At 35.0% G+C, this 24,261-nt stretch overlaps 1 protein-coding gene across 1 annotated transcript in view; it reads right to left on the reverse strand.

Annotated features, from left to right (window-relative positions):
- The window catches only part of LOC111156692 (exocyst complex component 2), a 307,781-nt gene that overhangs the window by 58,292 nt on the left and 225,228 nt on the right, over positions 1-24,261 (reverse strand). Inside the window, exons 24-25 of the mRNA XM_022517721.1 lie at positions 10,319-10,374; positions 7,931-8,053 (exon numbers count right to left, since the gene is read on the reverse strand). Coding sequence (XP_022373429.1) covers positions 7,931-8,053; positions 10,319-10,374 — 179 coding nt within the window. The remainder of the gene's footprint in view (positions 1-7,930; positions 8,054-10,318; positions 10,375-24,261) is intronic.

Raw genomic sequence — 24,261 nt, forward strand, 5'->3', positions numbered from 1 at the left:
ATAAGGGTATCTATTCTTACCTCTAAAAGTCCTAGCCATAGCAATTAGAAATTAAAAGAAGTAAAAATCACCCAAATTGGTCAGAATGGAGAAAGACTTTCACTATCTGCAGATGATGTGATACTATATATAGAAAATCCAAAAAACGCTACCAAAAGAAGTTGCTGTGGCCTATCTCAGTGAGGTGAACTTATATTCACCTCTAGGATTTTGATAGATTCCTGCTTCACGTTGAGGTCTTTTATCCATTTCAAGTTTATCTTTGTGTATGGTGTAAGAGGTCAAGTTTCATTCTTCTATACATAGCTGTCCAATTTTCCCAGCACCATTTATTAAAGAGACTGTCTTTTTTCCCACTGGGTATTTTTTTCCTGTTTTGTTGAAGATTATTTGACCATAGAGTTGAGGGTCCATATCTGGGCTCTCTGCTCTGTTCCACTGGTCTATGTGTCTGTTTTTATGCCAAGACCATGCTGTCTTGGTGATCACAGCTTTGTAATAAAGCTTAAAATCAGGAAACGTGATGCCCCCAGTTTTGTTTTTCTTTTTCAACATTTCCTTAGCAATTCGGGGTCTTTTCTGGTTCCATACAAATTTTAGGACTGTTTGTTCCAGCACTTTGAAAAATGCCGGTGGAATTTTGATCGGGATGGCATTGAAAGTATAAATTGCTCTAGGAAGTACAGACGTTTTAACAATGTTTATTCCATGAGCATGGAATGCTCTTCCATCTTTTTGTGTCTTCTTCAATTTCTTTCATGAGTGTTCTGTAGTTTCTCAAGTACAGATCCTTAACCTACCCTAAAGATACAGATGTAGTGATAAGAAGGGCCATATGTACCCCAATGTTCTTAATAGCAATGGCCAAAATCACCCAACTGTGGAAAGGGCCAAAAGGCCCTTCAACAGAAGAATAGATAAAGATATGGTCCAAATATACAATGGAATATTATGCCTCCATTAGAAAGGATGAATACCCAACTTTTGTATCAACATGGACAGGATTGGAGGAGATTATGCTGAGTGAAATAAGTTAAGCAGAGGGAGTCCATTATTATATGGTTTCACTTACTTGTGGAGCATAAGGAATAAGATGGAGGACATTAGGAGAAGGAAGGGAAAAGTGAATTGAGGGAAATCGGAGGGGGAGACGAACCATGAGAGACTGAGGACTCTGAGAAACAAACTGAGGGTTTCGGAGGGGAAAAGGGTGGCGGGGGTTAGGTGAGCCTGGTGAAGGGTATTAAGGAGGGCATGTATTGCATGGAGCACTGAGAGTGGTGCATAAACAATGAATCTTGGAACACTGAAAAAAAAAAAAAAAAAAAACTACCAAAAAACTACCAGAACTGAGAAAGGAATTCAGACTATCTATATGCAGCCTACAAGAAACTCAGTTCAGACCTAAGAACACACAGAGATTGAAAGTAAAGGGATGGCAAAAGATATTCCATGCAAATGGTAGCCAATTTAAAAAGAAAAAAAGCTGAGGTAGCAATACTTACATCAGACAAAAAAGACTGGACAGAAAGGAGAATAGGAGATAAACAACATGCTACTAAAAAACCATGGGTCAGTGAATAAATCAAAGAGAAAAATTTAAAAAAAAAATCTAAAGATAAATGAAAACATAATGGCTCAAAACCTTTGGTACACGTCAAAACTAGTTCTAAGAAGGAAGTTGACAACAATCAAGAAACAAAAATTTCAAATAAACAATGTAACCTCACAACTACAGGAATTACAAAACAAAAGAGTAAATAAAGCTTAATTTTAGTAGAAAAGTGATAAGATCAGAGTGGAAAATACGAAATGAAGACTAAAAAAAAACAATAGAAAAGATCAATGAAACTAAGAGCAGTTTATTTAAAAAGATGAACAACATGGAGAACCCTTTATAAGACTCATCAAGAAAACAAAGAGAGAGGACTCAGAAATAAAAGATGAGAAGTTAAAACCGACACACAGAAATACACAGGATTGTAAGAAACTACTACAAAAAATTCCATGTGAAATAACAGGACAATCTACAAGAAAGATTTCCTAGAAACATACAATCTTCCAAGACAGAATCAGGAAGAAATAAATAATTTGAACGGAATGATTACTTATAGTGCAACTGAACCAGTAACCCAAAAACTCAACAAGCAAAAGTTGAGGACTAGATGGTGTCACAGTTGAATTCTACCAAATTTTGGAAGAATTACTATCTACTCAAACTATTTCCCCCCAAAAAATGACGAAGAAGGAATTCTTCCAAATTCATTCTAGAGACCAGTAAGAGACTACCAAACCAAAATTATAATACTACAAAAATACCAATACTACTGATAAACCACAGATGAAAAAAATCCTCAACAAAGTACCAGCAGACTGAATTCAACAGCACATATAAAGGATCATTTGCCACAATTATAAGGAATTTATTCCAGGGATGCAATGATGATTCAATATATGCAAATCAATGTGATACACCACATTAGCCAAGTGAAAAATAAAAATCATATGATCATTGCAATAGATCCAACTGACAAAATTCAATACCCATTCATGATAAAAATTCAACAAAGTGGGTTTAGAAGGAATGTATCTCAACACCAAAAGGCCATGTATAAAAAAACCCATTACTATGATCTCACTCATAATAAAAAGCTGAAAATTTTTCCTTTAAGATAAGGAATTACACAAGGATATCTACTCTCACCACCTTTACTTAACATAGAACTGGAAGTCCTAGCCACAGCAATCACAAGAAAAAAAAAGACATCCAAGTTTTGTTAAGGAAAAAGTAAAACTGTTACTATTTGCAGATGACATGATACTAAACATAGAAAACCCTCAAGACTCCACAAAAAAAAAAAAAAATTAGGATGAATTCAGTGAAGTTGCAGAACACAAAATCAATGTACAGAAATCTGTTGCACTTCTATACACTAATAAAGTGGCAAAAATTTTTTAAAAATCCCATTTACAGGGGCGCCTGGGTGGCTCAGTGGGTTAAGCCGCTGCCTTCGGCTCGGGTCATGATCTCAGAGTCCTGGGATCGAGCCCCGCATCGGGCATACAATGAAATATTACCCAGTCATCAAAAGAAATATTACCCAATCATCAAAAGAAAAAAAAAAAGAAAATACAATGAAATATTACCCAGTCATCAAAAGAAATATTACCCAATCATCAAAAGAAAAAAAAAAAAGAAAATACAATGAAATATTACCTAATCATCAAAAGAAATCATCAAAAGAAAGTACTGGTACATGCTACAACCTATATGAACCTTGAAAATATTATGCTAATAAGTAAAAGCAGCCAGTCACAAAAACCCATATCCATATGGTTCCAGTTATATGAAAGTTTTGGAATAGGCAAATCATAGGGATAGAAAAGTCATGGAGGGGCATCTGGGTGGCTCAGTCAGTTAAGCACCTGACTTCTGTTCAGGTCATGATCTCAGGCTCAGCAGGGAGTCCACTTGTCCCTCTCCCTTTCGCTCTGCCCCTTCCCCTGCTCATGCTTTTTCTCTCTTTCTCTCAGATAAATAAAATCTTTAAAAGGAAGGAAGGGAGGAAAGGAGAGAGAGATTAAGAGAGAAAGAAAAGAAGAAAAGAAAAGAAAAAAGAGAAAAAAAAGAAAAAAATGAAAAGAAAAAGTCATGAAGATAGAAAGCAGAATACTGCTTGTTTGTGGCTGGGAAGGGAGGTTAGAAGGACAATGGAGAGTGGCTGTTAATGGGACCAAGGTTTCTTTCTAAGGTACAATATTCTAAAGGTGATTGTGTTGATGACTGCACAACTCTGTCAACATAGTAAAACAACAACAACAACAACAGTGAACTGTGTACACTTTTTACCTTATAGACAACACTCTATGGCAGATAAGTTACAGCTGCATAAAACTTTTAAGAATAAAAAAAGGTAACCTAAAGCTTAAACTTCTTGCAAGCTTGAAAAAGTGAGACTTTACATACAGATCAATTGTCTTCAGAGCTCCTGAATGAATGCAGAAGCCCACAGCATACATTCTCTACCTTTGAACTGGTGTACCCACCATATGTGTGCTGCTCAGGAGACTATTCAAAGAGACAACTTTTCTTCTCCATGAATGCATAAAACATAAAACAATGGTAAGAGACATGGCAGGTGTTTTAAATAAGAGTTAATTAGAAATTCTATAACCAATACAGTGAAACTTTTTCTGTTTGGAAAGCAGTTGTTTCGTTTCATTTTTCAGTGCCTTAGAAGCATAAAAAATAGTGTGTAAGTAAAAGCATATACATGGCAGTTTGTCTCTATTATTTATACTGTAGTATATATAGAAACAGATCTACAAAGAGAGTATCAAAAAAGAAAGAGTAAGGTACAAGTTTCCTCTTTTTAAAAGATTTATTTATTTGACAGAGAAAGACAACATGAGCAAGCGCGGGGTGGGGTGGGAGAGGGAGAAGCAGGCTTCCCACTGTGCAGGGAGCCCAATGTGAGGCTTGATCCCAGGACCCTGGGATCATGACCCTGAGCGGAAGGCAGACACTTAATGACTGAGCCACTCAGACACCCCTAGGTAGAACTTTTAGTTGAATGCTGTAGAAGGATTACATCATTGTAAAAATAATCTTCATGCCCAAATTTTATTCAAAGTAATAGGTGTTTCAATTAATCTATGACTTACGTCAACTATAAAAGCTGTGGTTATTTATAAAATACACATAGAATTGTACACCAGAAAATGTCATGTTAAAATATGAGCTAAAATCACCAAATTATCATTGCACTCGTCTCTAAACTGGCTCTCAGGAAGGCTCTGAAGATTGACACACTGGCCCTTTTTTCTTTTTTTCAAGATTTTATATAGTTTATTTGTCAGAAAAAGAGAGAGCACAAGCAGGGGGAGAGGCAGACAGAGGGAAAAGCAGGCTCCCCGCTGAGCAAGGAGCTGGATATGGGACTCGATCCCAGAACCCCGGGATCATGACCTGAGCTGAAGACTGGTGTTTAAATCGACTGAGCCACCCAGGTGTCCCAACGCACTGGCCTTTATGTGAGTAATTATTGCAGGTTAACCTGTAATATGCTCAAAAGAAAATAGCCTAACACAGTGATTCTCAATGGGAGAGGCTGAAATGGGGTAGGGGGTTAGGTATATCTGAACTTTTCCAATATAGAAATGACTGTCCAAGTCCTAGGAGGCCAATAGTCTCATGGACATGTATATACAAAGAGGTTCTCCAGTTAAATCTGATATCTCTTCCCAGCCCTTCCCTGCTAGCTTTGAGAGAATTTGACCATTAGGCTCCTCCCTAGTTAATCTCAAACATTCAGAGAAAAACACTATCCTGAGACGTTTTCCTTCATAGATAGTTTTATCTGTTCGAGAATTTCATGTGAGTGAAAACCATACAGTATGTGAGCTTTTGTGTAAACCTTCCTTCACTCAGCTGAATGCTCCTGAGATTAATCCAGGTGGTACCAGTAATCTGTCCTCTTTAATGCTGAGTTATATTTGGTTACATGAACATATCACAGTTTATTCTACTGATCAATTCCTAGGCTGTTTCCAACTTTTGGTCATTATGTTTTTAGTCCTCTTGGTTAAATACCTAGGATTAGAATGGCTGGGTCATACAGTATGTTTAGGTGTTTTTAGTTTTGTTTTGTTTTGTTGCAAGGGCTTTTCTTGTCACTGTACTATTTTACACTTCCAGCAATGCGCAAGACCTCTAGTTTTGTTTTGTTTTGTTTTTTTAATTTTAGTTTTTCAGTGTTCCAAGATTCATTGTTTATGTACCACACATACGTGCCCTCCTTATTACCCACCACCAGGCTCACCCAACCCCCCCCAAACTCTCCCCTCTAAAACCCTGTTTGTTTCTCAGAGTCCACAGTCTCTTGTGGTTCATCTCCCCCTCCGGTTTTCCCCCAATTCACTTTTCCTTCCTTCTCCTACCGTCCCCTATGTTATTCCTTATGTTCCACAAGTAAGTGAAACCATATGATAATTGACTTTCTCTGCTTGACTCATTTCACTCAGCATAATCTCCTCAAAAAATTGAGATAGAGCTACGCTATGACCCTGCAATTGCACTACTGGGTATTTACACCTAAGACCTCTAGTTTCTTTTCAGTCTTGCCAACACTTGGTATTTAAGCCTTTAATTTTCTTCATTCTGGTAGATGTGTAATGGCATATTATTGTAGTGTTAATTTTCATTTCTCTGATAACTAATGATGCTGACCATCCTTTCATGTACTGATTAGCCATTCTGACTCTTCTGGAAATCAAATTACATGTATGCTAGACTTTTTGACATTGTCCCAGGTCTCTGAAGTTCTATTTATTTTTTTCCCAATGATTCTTTGCTCTCTTCTTCATATTGGTTAACATCTGTTGATTTATAAATTCACTGACTTTCTCTTTTATCCTGTCTAATCTGCTGTTATTCACATCTAATAGACTTCAAAAAATTCATATATTGTATTTTTCCATTCCAGAATTTCCATTTAGTTCCTTTTTTGGGGTTTTATTTTTCTGCTGAGATTTCCTAACTATTCATTCATTATGAGCATGAACAGTCTCTTTTTTAACATCACTGAATGCAGTTGCTTTAAAGTCCTTGTCTTCAAAATCCAACATCTGTGTCACCTCAAGATTGGTCTCAGTTGATTTTTTTTTTTTAATTGAGAGTGGGTCATATTTTCCCATTTTATTTTGTTTGTGCACTTCATGTAAGTTTGGATTCTTTCTTGGACACTATAAGTATTATGTATGAAGACTCTGGATTCTATAATACGCCCCTGAAGAGGACTGATCTTTGTTTCTTTTACCAAGGAATTAACTTATTTGGCCTCAAATGGAAAACTCTTGGCTCTTGGGCAGCACTTCAATTCTTACTTCATTTCTTCTAGCCTAACCGATCTGGCTGAAGTAGAGTTTGACCACACGTGTAGTTCAGGGGTCAACTAGTGATTTAGGCAGTATATACACAAAATTTTTTCTTTTGCTTTCTGCTCTCTGGAACACCTTGCTTTCCTATAATTGTGATTCTTCTGAAGCCTATTCCTCAAGCCAAAAAGATAGCAGGTTTTGTGAAGTTGTAGTCATCCCTTGGCCTGCCTTCAGGCTAAAAGACGTAAAAAGTGAAAAATTCCTCAAGTGCCATTTCTTCAAAATCACTCACTAATGGTCATTCTCCAGTATCTTTAGGTTTTTGTTTTTATACTTTTTATTTTTCTACATTATTTAAGATTATAGTTGTTATCTGTAGGAAGATGGCCTGAGAGAAACTTCCTCAGCCACTACTGGAAGCAAAACTGTCAGTACTTTTAAAAAATACATTTGCAGTGTGCTCTAGGATCACTGCAGTTCACAGGTACCAGGTAACTCTGCCATATTGGTGAATATCCTGGATGCTCTCAATTTGGTTATATACATACTAAGAAATATCTGGTTTATAGAAGTTACATTTGTTATTATAATTATGTAATTTTAATAACTATAACATAAACCAATGGATTATGAGTAGAAAGGGACTGTTGTCATTTCTATGAAAACTGCCCTGGTTGGTTTCAAACCAATTTTTAAGATTTATTAAGTTGCTAAAAATTTCCTGCTGAAACTGAATTTGTGAACTGAAGTGAAGACAGTGATAAACTTAAAAAAAAAAAAAATCACAAACTTTAGAAGGAATCTGCATTCAGATAATTTCACAAGAGTCATTAAGGTCTTGCTCTACTCTAAAGAAACAGAAACTCTAAAATTTTTAGACAATGAATGGGGTATGGCTTATATAAAAGATATGATGGCAGATGATAAATCAGCAGATACAAAAAAAACAACCCCCAAACCTGTCTGTATATCATAAGATTGATGACTAAAAATATATTTGTATGTTTTAAATGAAATAAAAGTTCAACATGGAACTGAATTATTTTGGTACCTGTAATGCTCCATTTTTGCTGAAGGATGAAACACACTGCATTAGTCGACTCAGCTCTTCGGAAACTGCTTCGACCACCTTGGATAGAACTCGAGGTACCAATTCTTTGGAAATAGTGAACACCTGATGGAAGGGTTTAAGGTAAGAAGGAATAGTGCGTTATGGGAACATTTCCTAACTTGAATTTGTTAAAAACAAAGAAATGCACAAAACAAAATAACTCACAGGTCTTCTAAGTCATATTTTTAAAGGATCATAATTATGAATGAAAGGAAGATATACTTAAGTTGTATTAAGTGATTCATGCCAAAACTAATCCTCTTAAAATATATTGGCAAATATAATTCTGAAAGGTATTGTTGATGTTGACAAAGTAAAAATAGTTTCAAAGATTTCTTCTTCCTCTTGCCTTTTTCACAAAATGAAATATTATTTCTAAAGAGAAAACTGTAGAAATAAAAATATACTGTGTCAGTTTTTTACCACATTTAAAAGAAAAACATACTGGGCCAGACTTAGATTAAAACATCATATCATACTGGGCCCTTTATTGTGTATTGGACAACAAAAGTTCCCAATTGGGGACAATAAAGTCCCCAATTTTACTATTTGCTGAATTTAATATGTATTTCCTTTCATTTGACATAAAATATTTTCCAAATTTGAATTTTGATATTTTCAGGCTAAGAGTTATTATATTTGAAAATGTGGTCAAACATTTTACTATGCTGATTTATAAATTTGTCAGGTTAAGATCAGGTAGGAAATAATAAATAATAAACATTACGAATGAAATTCTACCTTTAGTCACTGAGATAAATTAAAAGTTTATCTTAAACTAATTAAAAAAATTAAAATTGGAAAACCTAATACAAATCATGGTTACTGATAGTGAACATTAATAATAGCTGCTTCTTTGAGAATCACCATGATCACTAAAAATGCCTACATATTTTGCAATTCTTCTGACTACCACCTGTTCATCTACCACAGAAATGCTTTCACTGACTGATGATTTAATTTTATACTCTAATTTTACTGGAAGCTAATATAATAAGAAAGCATTTGTAGTTCTTTGGAAAATCATGATAAAATAATTTTAAAATGTATGTGATAAGTTCTTGCTAGAGTTAAATCATATAAACTTTATAGAGGAATGTAGGTTTTCCTTTATTAAGAAATGAAAACTATAGGGGTGCCTGGGTGGCTCAGTCATTAAGCATGGGCCTTCGGCTCAGGTCATGATCCCAGGGTCCTGGGATGGAGCCCCACATTTAGGCTCCCTGATCAGTGAGAAGCCTGCTTCTCCCTCTCCCACTCCCCCTGCTTGTATTCCCTCTCTTGCCATCTTGCTCTGTCAAATAAATAAAATCTTTTTTAAAAAAATGGAAACTGTAACATACTATATTTCTCTTTCTGCTTGAGTTGTTTCAAACCTAGAGACAAATTTAGGAAGCATTCTCTTGTTTCCTTTGGTTACTCTTCTGTTTTAGCCTGCATTATCCGTTTTTCCAGTTTACCTTGATAACCTCTGATAATTTTGGTTGAAGATAGTGGTATAAACTAAAATCACTTACATCAGATATATACAGCTTAAAAGGCACTCAAGCAACAGTGGAAATTATCTAATGATAACCTCTTTGCTGGGCCCCATTTTATCTGGTCATCCATCAGTCTATGAGCTAAAACAACTCTGAAAGTACTGGCAAAGCAGTGAGTAATGGATTGTGAAATTATAGAATAGGTAGTCATAGTGGTGATAATGGTGATAGCTGTGCCTCTTTTGATGTTCCTTAGAAGAGTCCTTCTAAGAAGGATGTTAACAAAGGAGGTTAATGTGAAGCTTAAGATGATAATGCTTTAAGTGAGGACAACTTTTAGCAAGAACCAGAGGCATCAACATCTACATGTACCTAAGTCAGCTAGTGATAGGAAACCATGCACCTGCTTCCTAACCTCAGCGTGCCCTTTCAGTCTATCTTTCTAACAAGTCTAGTTTTTTGGAATCCCAGCCACTATGTAAGAGCACATTGCTACACGAATAAGACACCAGTGCTTATTTGTCTCCTAGTTAAAAAGAGGTCAATGAATTTTCCAAGACAAGGGATTTAACATACCTTTCATTTTTTCAATCTCTCTTCTCCTTACCTTTTGAACACTAATGAATTTAGTTTTAAACACACACAATTTCAGAAAAAAACCTCTCAGAGTTAAAAAGCACACATGTGTTGAGTGTGATTGTGTGTGCATGTATGAAAATAGAGTTGTGTTTTATTTATACTCAATATATATTCTGAAGGGAAAAAAAGACCACTATATAAACCATCAAATTTGCCTTTTTTTTTTCCAGTTACCCATATTTCTCAGGAACACCTAATGATAGCTTACCTCTGCATGCACAGCAATTATATTCACCAATGCTTCTTTTAAATAGTTTCTGACACCTGAAATAAAAATGAGGGAGGGAAAAAAGGCATTTAATGGAAACAAGCTACCCATCTCCCTTGATGGCATTACTGTGCACTGTATGTACTACTGCTTTAGAGTTTTCTAAGGAGAAACAGAAAGTAACACTACCACCTTCTATTTCCTTTTGAGGACCAAATGGTAAAAGGACTATTTTCGTACAGGTTAAAAAAAAAAAAAAAAGTAAAATTAGGCATTTTCTTTCATTGTTTTTCCATTTCTGTCATTATTTTTCTGAAACTGATGGTCAGTCTCTTTCAAAATTGAAATTTAAAACTATCCTTCAGTTTCTTCATATCTGTGTGTGTGTGTATGCACACACACATTTACATTAGCAGAGCCCCCCAAAAGACAGAAGATATTCACCAAAGCTTATAAAAGCTAAATTATCTATTATAACATCTTATTTCCAAAGGTAAAAGTTAAGTCATGCAGAATGACCATTTTTAAAATATTTTATTTATTTATTTGGTAGAGAGAGAGAGATCACAAGTAGGCAGAACAGCACACAGAAAGAGGGGGAGGGGAGGAGGGGGAAGCAGGCTCCCCGCTGAGCAAAGAGCCTGATGTGGGGCTCGATCCCAGGACCTTGAGATCATGACCTGAGCCGAAGGCAGAGGCTTAAACCACTGAACCCCCCAGGTGCCCCCAGAATGACCATTTTGCTCTTAAAAAATTACTTCTGGGAGAAATTTTTGACAAAGTCACAATCTGATTCTGTAAAGCAAGTTAAAAACTGGACAAAATTTAAGATTTCAGGACAGTACAGAATTAACAAATACTACTTCACTCAAAAGCAGGTACTCAAAAGCAGGTGTGCACAAGATTTAACAGTATAGGAGTCTTAAGTCAGAATATCTTGGATCAAACCCCAGCTTCATCAGCTACAAACCATGATTTCTGGCAAGAAGACTGAGAGTCCAGTTTTCTCTTCTATCAGAATATAAGAACAGTATCTATCTTGTAGGTTTACAGTGAGGAGTATAGGAGATAATGCATGTGATTAGTCCTGGTATCCACAGGCTCAGTAAGAACTTTTATTACTATAATTTTGTAGGAAAAAATATAAAACAAAATGCTACTTTACTGTAACTCTAAAGAAATTACATTTACTTGGAGTGGAATATTACTTCAGAATGCCTTCTAGAATTGCAAATACTGAGAAATCTTTTCCTATAGAACAGAGAAAAGTCTCCTGTATTGTAAAATCATGGATTTTAACAGTAAAAATATTAAGGAGAATCTTTTTCTATAATGTCATCTAAGCTACTGATTATTTAGAAAAGTTGAGATTAAAGGCCAAGAACTATAATGAGCTTTCTGAATTGGCATTTTCAGATTCTAAATATATAACAAGCTTTCAGTTCTGTCATATGCAATGGTACATAAATAGGTACACTATTTTTCTTTTGAGGAGCCAATTTATATATACTTTGGGATACAAGGTTCAAGTGTTATTAATTCTGTTTTTCTGGTGGAAAAAAGGAGAAAACTGTTGAAGAGCAAAAAATATTCAGAAGTTAGTTGAAGTCAACTAATTGAAAGGTACAAGTTTTATCTAGGAGGTAGGAGAGAAAAATATCAGGAACCTATTGTAAGTGAAAGTGAAATAGACTACCTTGTGCTCAAGACCAGAAAAGCTTTCTTCCTCTAAGGGGAAAGTCATACCACAGAGTTGTTCCTTTGGATTGTTCATCTGTTATATATAGTCAAGGCAACAGGGAGATCTGGCTGTGACATCTGTTTCTGGTGACTATGGTCATCCCAGTCAAAAGGACTCCTCTTGTCCCTTGTTCTCCAGGCAGTTCTCTTAGGGTGAGTGGAGGAAAGCACGGAAGGGTTCTCCAGTTCAAGAATTCATAACCACCGTTCTCAGGTCAAGAATTTTTAAATTGCAATACGTGAAAGACTAGCTCATACACACATACATACTTATATACATATATACATAACCATGTATATAGTTACTAAAAATATAAGCACAATCTTAAGCCAGTGATGATATAAGGAACTTAAGAGTAAGAAATTCAATAGTCTCAGCTGTTTGTGAAAACCATGATTCTGTCAATACTACTATCTGAACAAATGTCAGGAGTTTGGGTGCTAGCAATGTTCTAGCAATGATGATTAGAAATGTCAGGGCAGTTTTTAACTTCTAAGATTCTTCAATGTAAAAGACAAGAGTGGGGCCAGAGTGCTGACTAAAAAGCAGAAAATTAAAGTTAGAATAAAGCAAGCCAGTGTCACATGCTATCAACTCAACTCCCACTCTGACCGTGATAGGAAAAACATTTCCTGGCAAGAACCCATCAGACTGAGCATTACTAATAAAACACCCTGTAAAAGAGATAAATCTAAATTACTCAATATAATTCTAAAGCAAAGCTATGAATAGTAAGAATAAAAACTAAGATACTTTCAGCCATTAGAACTATATTGCTGTTGATAAATAATATGAAAACAAAAACAAGCTTCCTGTTTTAGGCTGACCACAGGTTTCACAAGGATAATATGTTAGAAGGAACACACAGCCTCAACCTGAACAAAATGAGGAAAAAAAAATTCTATCTCTTGGAGACTTAATTTTTATGACTAGAACAAAATGAAATAATTGTACCCCCCCCCTCCAAAATAACCCCAACAACCACTTTAAGAGATTAAGTGGTAATGTTGGAAAAAAATTTCTGGCCCTAGGAATGAACAGAAAGAGAGCTCTCGGTCAAGCCACACATCATGTCAGTATGGGTTCAAAAAGACAGCATTAAATTGAACACGTCTGAAAAATGCATGCTTAGTTTGAGATGGAGATTTGTGAAATATTATTACAACCTTCCAAAGCAATGCATATGCTGGTGTTAATAACTTAAAAATAAAAACTTTTAAAATAAAAATAAGTCATTGATTGCCTCTCTACAAAAATCCATTGTGTTAAATACAGAGAGATTTATTTTTATTGCATATTGGGCTGAAATTGTTATTAGTTCTAAGGGAATGGCTAAAGTTCTCATTAATTCATTTAACATCCATTTGTTGAGATTCTACTCCATGGTGGACCCTGAAAGGCTCACATCAGAGGTAATGAGACATTAAGTCTTTCAAGTAGAGCATGTGTATATCCTCAGTATGTATTAAGACCTCAAAGTTTTAGTTATTAAATTTTATCCTAATGTATTGGTATTCACATGTGTGTCTAAGTCGCATGTAGCAAATACGTGGTATGAAAGGGTTTTATATTGTGAGAAAAAATCTTTGTAATACAATTTATACTAATTTGTAAAACATTTACTTACAATTTCTATTTTTCTTAAGTTCTTGAAAGGTTAAAGATTAGTACTGGGGAGGTGTGGAGGAAGGGCACTGGACTTAGAGACTAGACAGCGTCAGTGTCTAGGGACTGAGGTCTGAAGGTTCACAAACATCAAACAGATAAGATCTTTGTGGTCTTCCTAGTTAAGAATTTCAATTCCTTTCTCTTTACTCCACTCTATAGCCTGTTATCAGCCGAAGGAGAAACAAAACCAGTATCACACCCTACACACTAGTCTATCCTCCCTAGCACCTATCCTACTCACTCAGGTGTCCACACTGAGACTTTCAGATGTGTTTCTGAAAAAATAAACACAGATTAACCCCCTGGGTTTAAGTGCCTGGTGAGTTTTCTGCTTTAAAATATTGCTCCAAATCCAGCTATAAGAGATTGTCAGTTCTTTTAAAAATATGTACCCCAAAAAGCCTATAGCATCCTGGTAGGATGCACAAGCTTGCCTTGCTTGCTTATGTGGTACTGGTGTCAAAGGACCCCATCAAAACACAGCTGACAGAAGGTAGCAATCTTCTTTTTGGTGGTTAGAGTGACAAATTTGCTCTTTACTGACCTGGAAGAGGAAAGTACAAGGCAATCATGCCAAAAGGACAGAAATTCAATTACTCAGAGCTGAAAGAAACAGAATTAGGTTTTATAAAATATAAAGTTGGGTCTTCCCTGTGATTTCACTGACAGCTGAGCTAAGTTGCTTGAATGGAATGGGTTAGATTTGGAAAGCAAGCAAGAGGTAGTAAGAAAGATCCCATAGCTCTCAGAGAAGAGCTGTACATAAATTTTCTTATTAAAGTGCCTGAGGTCTTAAAGTGGATGGCAGAGTTTAAAGGGACCATGATTCATGGGGGCAGGACCAGGATTTGATTTTTGGTTATGGTACTATTTTCAAAAGGTCTATGATGACTACGACGAAGGGATGATTTTGTAGTTAATTTTGGTAGTGTGTTTTCTTCTCACTACATATTATTCTAGTTTTAATATTATTAACATTAATGGTTGATGAAGACTTTTAAGTTCATTGAGGTGATAGAGAGAACACTCAATGTAAAGCCAGAACACTTGGGATCAAAGTTCTGGCTTACCTATATGCTAATGATAAGGCCCTAGACAAAAATCAGTTCACCTTTTAGACAGCAGCTTAGTTTACAAAATGTAGAGATTACAATGTCTGTTTTGCTATCAAAGCTGTTATAAAAATGATATATATTTATCTCCTTATTGTTTAAATATTTGTTGTGCATCAATTATGTGCTAGGCACCGCCAGATGATGGTATAAAAAAGTGAGCAAAACAGACATGGCCCCACCCTAAGAGAGTTTATGTGGTAGAGGACATGTTGTAGATTACAAAGCAGTACACATATTTAAGGTACTTTTTAAAAAGAAAGACATAAATAGTTGGGTAAAATGTATGATAACTAGAAGAAGGGAGCCAATTTCTTTTTCTGAAACACATGGTTTAGAAGTTTAGATACTATAATCCATCATGTAACCCCCTGGCTACAGCTTAATTGTAGGCAAAGTTCTTTTGAGTGGCACTAGCAATCTCTGAACAGCTAAATGTGTGTATTAGAACATGACAGCAGCAGACAGCCCAGATACAATATCAAATGCTACTGGGATGTGCAATAACTGGAGATTTGTCTTTGACTATACACTTATTTTTCTAGTTTACACAAAGTTCTCTAGAAGTTGTAATTTTAGTGGAACTGTTTCTGTCACACTTTGCATTGCTTTGGAAAAAATGGCTGAACATAACATACCAGCAATGGTTAGGGAAGAACTGACTTCTACGGGGACACCTGAGTAATGGCCTGGGTAAATCAGAATTATACATTTGAACAGAAGGCAGATGCAGGTGCTGACCTCAAATACTCACATTACTTACTAAGCTGTCATCTTGCAGAAAGTTTCTGAACATCTCTAATGTGTAGCTTTCTCATTTATCAAACAGAGATACCATTTAATAAATGAAATAATGCTTCTAAGAGGCTAACAGTATATCTGTCGGGCAGTCAGCAAATGGGAGGAAGTATTACTGGTTACGACCAGCTGACTCTCCCTTGTATTTCAGAGGTGATACACTTAGATCACCTCTCATGTCCTCTCAGCACCAACTCCCTCTTCTCCCACTGTAGCAGCTTTCCATTGATTTACATGACTACTTAATTGATAACTATCTACCCTGCTAGATTGTTAACTCCACAGGCATAGGCATTGTCCTCCATTTACCACATCTTTTTATCCTCACTACCCATTACAGTGGCTGGTCTGAGACACAAGTTCAAAAATATTTATGAATGAAGAAAGAAGGCAAACATCATGTATGTCTTGCTCACTAGTAAGTTCCCTTAACCCTCTTAAATAAAGTGATAAAGGAATGAATGAGTGAACAAATACATAAGAGAAAAATTTTAATGCATGTAGGATTCTATAATATGAATTTTGTACTTGAGCCATCATCCACTAAAAATGTAAATGCCTCAGTTTATGTGTAAAGGAGATACTCTCTGCTAAAGCATATATCTCTTACTTTTCATAGGATTCAAGAAAACAAAAACAGTTCTGTTGAAATAATTCTGTAGGATCCATTTGAAAAATATAATTTGAATCAATTATGTATAACAAAATGGAATACTGCTGAGTCTAAATATATGTTTTCCAAATATGCTTTGTTTTTCTGGCTATATACTTAATTAGCAAATAGCTTATTTCAAATAATAAACCTTTACATTTATTGAATGCTCATTATGTGCTACTCAGGAAGAAGCCCAGACATATTAGAACATAATGAACACTTAGTAAATGTGTTAGGAAACCAGGGTTTTAACCTTAGCTCCAACATTAAAGTGGGCCATAAATACCACATTTATTTACAGTACTACTAGGAAATGAGCTGTCCATGTGAACAGTGCACACAGAAAAAATAAGGCAAACTGACTTGTTTCTTGGAGTTACAAATGTTACATTATTATGATGTAGTAATAAGTATTGTTTTTAAAAAGGTTCCTCTTAGATAAACCCCCACAACTTTCCAAAGGAATGAGAACAACTTCTAAGTATTTACAATATGTATCTCCTCTACTTTCTGAATATAAAATTAGAATGTGTCATGATATTTGACAAAAAAGTGTCCCCACCCACACGGTATCAATCTAGACTATCACTTAGCAATTAATCTAGTAGCCCAGTGTGGAAATTCCCCATGGAGAAAACAAAGCTCATCTCTACTCTGAGCAAGAACCTGTAGGCTCCTTCTTGCAGGGTGGGCTTCCTGTAACTGGGCTTGGACCACATACCATCTTCTCCAATAATGAAGGTCTTTATATTCATACATGAAAGTGGGTAAGAAATATTTTTTTTTCTTGCCATATTTGTCAGTTTCTTCTTTTAATCACATAAGAGGGACAGTTGGTTTTGGAATAGGCATACTACTAAAAATATTTTTGAGTGCCTATTACTATTACAGGCCAGATTCTCTTCCAGGTGCTGGGGTTATAGTAGTGACCAAACAAAACAAAACCAACCACCCAACCAAACAAACAAAAAACAAATTCATAAGAAATGAAGCCCTCCTCCTCACAGGGCATACATTGCACATGGGAGAGAGCTTTACATTGTCTCTAAAACAGCACAAGAAAGCAACTGTATGAAAGAAAACTGTTTGCCAAACACTAAAACTCAAATTGGTAAATAGGGCTCTGTTTGATGAAATCCTCAGGACCATTTATGAGAAAACGGTCCCCTGACACGTTGAAAGGATCTTACTATTATTTTTGTGCCGATCTGATGGAATAATACCTAGCGATAAGCTATAATAGATAATGTATGGATGTGTATAGAAAGAATTGGATTTACATCTTAGCTGGAAAATCAGCTAATTCGCTGGAGCTTCAAGTTTTCTTTGAAATATGGGAAAATGTTTTATATATTAAAAAGTGTTTCATAAGCAGATTTGATTTTTCTTATAATTAATAATTCTGGCTGAGGCACCTGGGTGGCTCAGTGGGTTAAGCATCTGCCTTCAGCTCAGGTCATGGATCTCAGGGTCCTGGGATGGAGCCTCACATCGGGCTCTCTGCTCAGCAGGGAGCCTAATTCCCCCCCTCTCTCTGCCTCCTGCTCTGCCAACTTGTGATCTCTATCAAATAAATAAATAAAATCTTTAAAAATAATAATAATTTTGGAAAAACTGCTAGGCAGACTTCTCTAAAGAATGTCTATATTAAAAAACATAATAGTAAACATTTTGGATTGATCAACCTTTCTTCTTGATTTTTTTATTTTGAAAAAAAATCAAATACTAATTGAAAAGAATTAAAACACAGAAGTATATGTTTTCATAATAACAAAAAGTCCAATAAACTCTTTCGTCCTTCTCTCTAGTTTGGTATGTATTCTTCCAAATCTCTTTTAATGAATATAAACTTTTCTCCCGCAAAAATGAGATTACACTACACATTTCTTCTTGAAACTTGCTTACTTCATTTTGTAATAAATCACAAACACTCTTCCATGCCAGTGTATACATATCTACCTTATTATTTTCAGTGGCTGCTGGGTATTTTATGCAATAGATGTGCCACAATTTATTTATTCTGTATTTATTCTAATTTATTAATTTTATTCTGTTCATAATTTATTCTATTAGACAATTACATTGACTTTCAGTACATACTACTAATAATGCTGCAATGGATATCAATCTTTGTATTCTCATAGAATAATTTATGTAAGATATTTTCCTAGCAATGGGATTGCTGAGTCAAAGGTTTTTAGTTTTGATCACTTCTGCCAAGCTGTCATTCAAAGCCATACAAAATTATAACTCTGCTTTTTTATACCTTTTTATTTTCTTAACTTGGATTCCCTAATTATGATATTTAATAACTATAATATATGCTCTTTCTCAATTATGACAATGACAAAACCTTCCACTAGAATACTAAAATAAAATTTTAACCAAAACACAAAGATCAAAGGAAATTTACTAAAATTTACACAAGACTTATACTCAATCTAACTATATAAAGACTGTGTAAAAAAGAGCTAGAGGGACGCCTGGGTGGCTCAGTTGGTTAAGCGGCTGCCTTCGGCTCAGGTCATGATCCCAGCATCCTGGGATCTAGTCCTACATCGGGCTCCTTGCTCGGCGGGGAGCCTGCTTCTCCCTCTGCCTCTGCCTACCACTCTGTCTGCCTGTGCTCGCACGCTCTCTCTCTCTAATAAATAAATAAATAAAATCTTTTAAAAAAAAAAGAGCTAGAGAGAAAAGAGCACTGTGCAATTACAGAAAGCAACTGCTGTACTATTTGAACCTATACCAAGAATGCAAATTTTTCCATGAAGCATTTCCTGTCATAATTGGACAGACAACTTCTTTAAACACAGACTGATTTCAAGGTACGCTGCCTAATGTTGTTTTGAAACATGATATTCTTCAGTCAATACTATAAGAAATCAAACTTTGGAAACTCTGGAGATACTACCTACTTTATAAACCACATTTCCTGTTTTTAACCCCTATGCCCTAAATCAGTTATCAGTCCTAGTCTACAGACAAAAATAGATCGAAAAATACTAAAAATATCCCACAATGTACTTTTTTTGGGTCAAACTGAAACACTACATGAAAGAGCTTTGGGGTATTTTCTTCTAAATAAACTATCTACTCAATTACACTCTGAAGGCACATTATTGAAATTACTGCCTATTAAAAAAAGGTAACCAAAAACTATCAATATTGGCAGACAAACAGAAAGGCCTAAATATCTTGCAACAAAATTAGTTTTTGTTGGAATAGAGAAAGGGTTTTAAGTTTCAGGTCTTCATATTTTAGTTGGCTCATTCCTAAATTGATCTCTTTTCCTAAACTGATAAATGTCTTTTGCCATATCAGAGATTTTTAAAATGAACACTTGAGGAGAGGATACCTTTCATATGTAGTATGTGAATGAATAATCTCAACCTTTACAGTTCTCTATTTTCTTTCTCAGGATATTTATTTTTCTGGCTTTAATTAATATGATCTCCTAGCTTTTAAATATGAATAGGAAAACTCTGCCTTATGAAAATAGAAAATACTACCAGCACTGAAAATAAGAATAAAATTATTTCATGGCTTATGTTTTCCATTTGTAAGAAAGGATTTATATTCATAAGAGTTTAGCATTCATATACATCACAAATAGCTTTCAAGACTTAATAATGAGCAAGGATATCACAACATATCCCATTTCAAAGTTAAAGTCTGGTTGGTAAAACAGATTATGAATTACACTAACATAGAATATTAAAGAACACTGTACACATTTAGCATAGAATATCAGTTTCATCATTTGAACATGATACACTGAATTTCAGACCTAAAGGTAGACCTTTAATCAATTTAACATTAGCTGATAAATCAAACTCATTTGTTTCAATTTAATCTTTTGGCAGAAAAAAAAATTTTCGTTAGAACCAAACAAACAAAAATGAAAAAGACAAGAAAATAAAAGTCATTCTATCTATGCAAATGGATGCATTTTGTTTTACACTTGCAATGTTTTATTACATTTGTATATCACATTTCATAAACAGGTCTGTAGTAACTGTTCAACTTCAAAATAAGTTTTTTTTTTTTAAATAAAATGACACTGATTAAATCAAAACCAATAAATGCTCATGAGAGAAGCCAGGCACAAAGAGCCTGTTTGAGTTAGAATCCTGGCTCCCCTAGTTAGCTGTGTTGGTCTCTGTGATTCACTGAACAAACACACAGAAAGTGCTCTACCACTGTCTGACCCATGATAGGTGGTACCATCTATGGAGCACCTATTGCAGCTATTGCATCCCTAAAACTGGAATCACCACTGTGGAGCACAGTAAAGAAATGATAAGATAAAGTCCCTATTTTCAACATTTTTATGGTTCCACATACAACTTAAGAAATAAAATCTGTTCCAACCATTAAACTGAAAAAAAAAAAAAGTGTTGAAATTAAAAACAATGAAGTTGTAATAAAATTGAAGGCAGAAAAAAAATATGAAAAGCCAGTAGCTAACTTGGATAAGAAATTTTTTTTTAAGATCGTATTTATTCATCTGACAGAGAGATCACAAGTAGGCAGAGAGGCAGGCGGGGGTGGGGTGGGGGAGTGGGGAAGCAAGCTCCCTGCTGAGCAGACTGCCTGATGCGGGGCTTAATCCCATAACCCTGGGATCATGACCTGAGCCGAAGACAGAGGCTTTAACCCACTGAGCTACCCAGGTGCCCAAGAAATTTTTTTTTAAATTGAAGTACAGTTGATAAAAAATGTCACATTAGTTTCAGGTGTACAACATAGTGATTTAACAACTCTATTATGCTATGCTCATAAGTGTACTTACGATCTGTTACCATACAACACTATCAAAATACCATTGACTACATTCCCCAAGCTATACCTTTCGTCCCTGTGACTTATTCATTCCAGAACTGGAAGCCTGAGTCTCCTACTTCCCTTTACTCATTTTGACTATCCTCCGATCCCTCTCCCTCTGGCAAACAAGTTTGTTCTTTTTATTTATGGGTTTGGTTCTGGTTGTTTGTTTTTAGATTTCACATGCAGTATTTGTCTTTCTGTGTCTGACTTATTTTACTCAGCATATATCCTTTAGGTCCATCTCAAACCAGTCACCTGGCACTTCACACCAGTCAGAACAACTAGTAACAAAAGGACAAGAAATAACAAGTATTGGTGAGAATTTGAAGAAAAGGGAACCCTTGAACACTGTTAGTGGGAATGTAAATTGGTGCAGTCACTGTGAAAACAGTATGGAAGCTTCTCAAAAAATTAAAAATAGCAATAACATACAATCTAGTAATTCCACTACTGGGTATTTACCCAAAGAAAACAAAAACACTAATTCAAAAAGATATATGCATCCCTATGTTTATTTTAACATTATATACAGTAGTCAAGATATGGAAGCATCCTAAATGTCCATCTACAGGTGAATGGATAAAGAAGATGTGGTGTGTACACAGACACAGACACATACACACACACGAATATTACTCAGCCATTAAAAGAATGAAACTTTGCCATTTGTGATAAAATCTTGTAAATCTTTCAATAAGCATCTTTTAAGCCTAACTGTGACAATTAAAACTCCTAAGCCCTGGGTTTTTAACTGTTGGAAATGAAATTGAAGAAGCAGCATGGCAAGGTAGAAAGGGCTTGGATGGTGGCATCTGACTTAGACAAGTTGTTTTCATATATTAGCTACACTTCCATTATCTGTAATACTGCTTTAAAAGCTTATTGTAAACACTACCAACTACAAAGGCACAGGAGCTCAACAGCAGCAAGGAGAAGGAGCAGCAGAGGTAGTAACAATGACTCATTTCATTGCCAGGATTTTGTTTCTCTCTTTTTAATAACATCTTCATTCCAATATTTGAATTCTCAGTTATTTTTACTCTTGAAAAATGTTATTAATAATTATTCAGTTGTTTTTCCATCTTCAGTATCAATGCTCACTTTTATGACTCTACAAAATTTGTTGCTTATGGAAGTCTCTGGTACAGTTTTATCCAAAAACAAATGCAATAACCCCTGTATTCTTCCTGATACTTTTACCATTCATTATTGTAACCTTTTAACTCTGCCATACATTGACATGATCCAGTATGTCACTGTTTATCAGGGAAAAAGGAAAACTGGATACACATACTGCCCTTTTGGCAAGCCACCACCTGTTTCTTCAGCTGGGGTAGGACTGTGAGACCAAAGCCTATGAGCCATCACTCAGGGAAAGCAGCAGCTCTCCCTCTTCTGATCTTGTTAGGTATGCCTCGAACAGAAAAGACACAAAGTGCTTTTTCTTTAACCCAATTATTTACAAAATATTGGGATATGCAAAATTATATAGTACTGTTATCCCTCTGGCCTGACCCATCTCCTATAACTCAGATACTTCTCCAATAAGAGTGATAAAGTCAGAATTTGAAGACAGAGGAAAATCACTGAGGTCCTAATTTTAGTACCTTGAACAAGACTGATTCCTTTTCTGAATCTCCAAATTTTAAAAATCAGCTGAATGGGGAAAATAAAATCTTACCCCAGTGGGGTTGTTGGCAGGATAAAATGTGATAATGTATGTAAAAATAAGTTAAACTGTAAAATATTTTTATTTAAAGATAGAGTTAGGGAGGGGCACCTAGGTGGCTCAGTTGGTTAAGCATCTGCCTTTGGCTCAGGTTGTGGTCCCAGTGTCCTGGGATCAAGCCCCACATTGGGCTCCCTGCTCAGTGGAGAGTCTGCTTCTCCCTCTGCTGCTCCCCTTGCTTGTGCTCTCTCTTACTCACTCTCTCTCTGTTTCAAATAAATAAATAAGATCTTAAAAAAAAAAAAAAGGGACCAAGGTTTGCAGAAAGGGAGGTGGGGGGAGGGATGGGGTATCTAGGTGATGGGCATTAAGGAGGGCACATGACATGATAAGCACTGGGTGTTATATGCAACAAACGAATCACTGAACACCACATCAAAAACTAAAGATGAACTTAAATTAAAAAAAAAAAGAAAAATGGACCAAAATGAATATTGTAATAAATTTATCAAGTTTTCAATATGAACTAAAGCAAACTTGATGTTTGGTATTTTATTTTTAATGTTATGAGCTTAAAAATGACAAAAATGGGCCAGCCTTACATGTTTCCATTCACACAGTTATGACTTAAATAGTATGTCACCAGGTTCTCTCACATGCACTCCTAAGGCAGTGTACACTACATACAAGGTGTCACTTCCATTTCTAAAGGAATCCATTTACTAAAACATTCATTTGTTCAAATATATGTTGAGAATTCATTATGTAAAGGGACTCCCTATTGTGGGGACTCCAGTGGTGACTAAGGCATGTTGCCTGCCATCAAGAGGCACAGTGTAGTAGAGCAGTCTCCAAACTTTTTTGATTATGCAAGTTACAGGCCAAAAATTTTTGAGCCCTCTTGATATAAGATTATAATGTATAATATATAACCTCTGATTTATATAACTATGTCCCACTATGTAAATATATTATATTGTAATATATAAATATATCTTAATATATTTATATAATATATAAATATATAAGTAAAATGTACATATAAATAAATATAAATTTAAATTATTAAATATAAATTATAAATTACTTAATTGAAAAATATTTAAGTTATTTAATTTAAATACAAATTATTAAATATAAATTTGAATAAATTTATATATGTTAAATATAAATAAAATAAATAATATGAATATTATAAATAATAATGCAAATAAATAACATATAAATACATATTTATAATATACTTATATAATATAATATATATTGTGATATAAAATATATAAATTTATAAAACAATAATTTAGACATATATATGTACATTATATATTCCATGCATTATAAATATGAAAAACAAATTAGAAAAGAAGATAAAAAGGAACTAAAAACTATTTTTTTAGTTTAAACAAGCTAGGTTATGCTAAAGTTAAAAAACAACCCCAAAATATCAGCTTAACACAAAAGCAAATGTACATG

The sequence above is a fragment of the Enhydra lutris genome, unplaced genomic scaffold, assembly GCF_002288905.1.
Source record: "Enhydra lutris kenyoni isolate GAN:26980312 unplaced genomic scaffold, ASM228890v2 scaffoldscaffold48, whole genome shotgun sequence".
Lineage (NCBI taxonomy): Eukaryota > Metazoa > Chordata > Mammalia > Carnivora > Mustelidae > Enhydra > Enhydra lutris.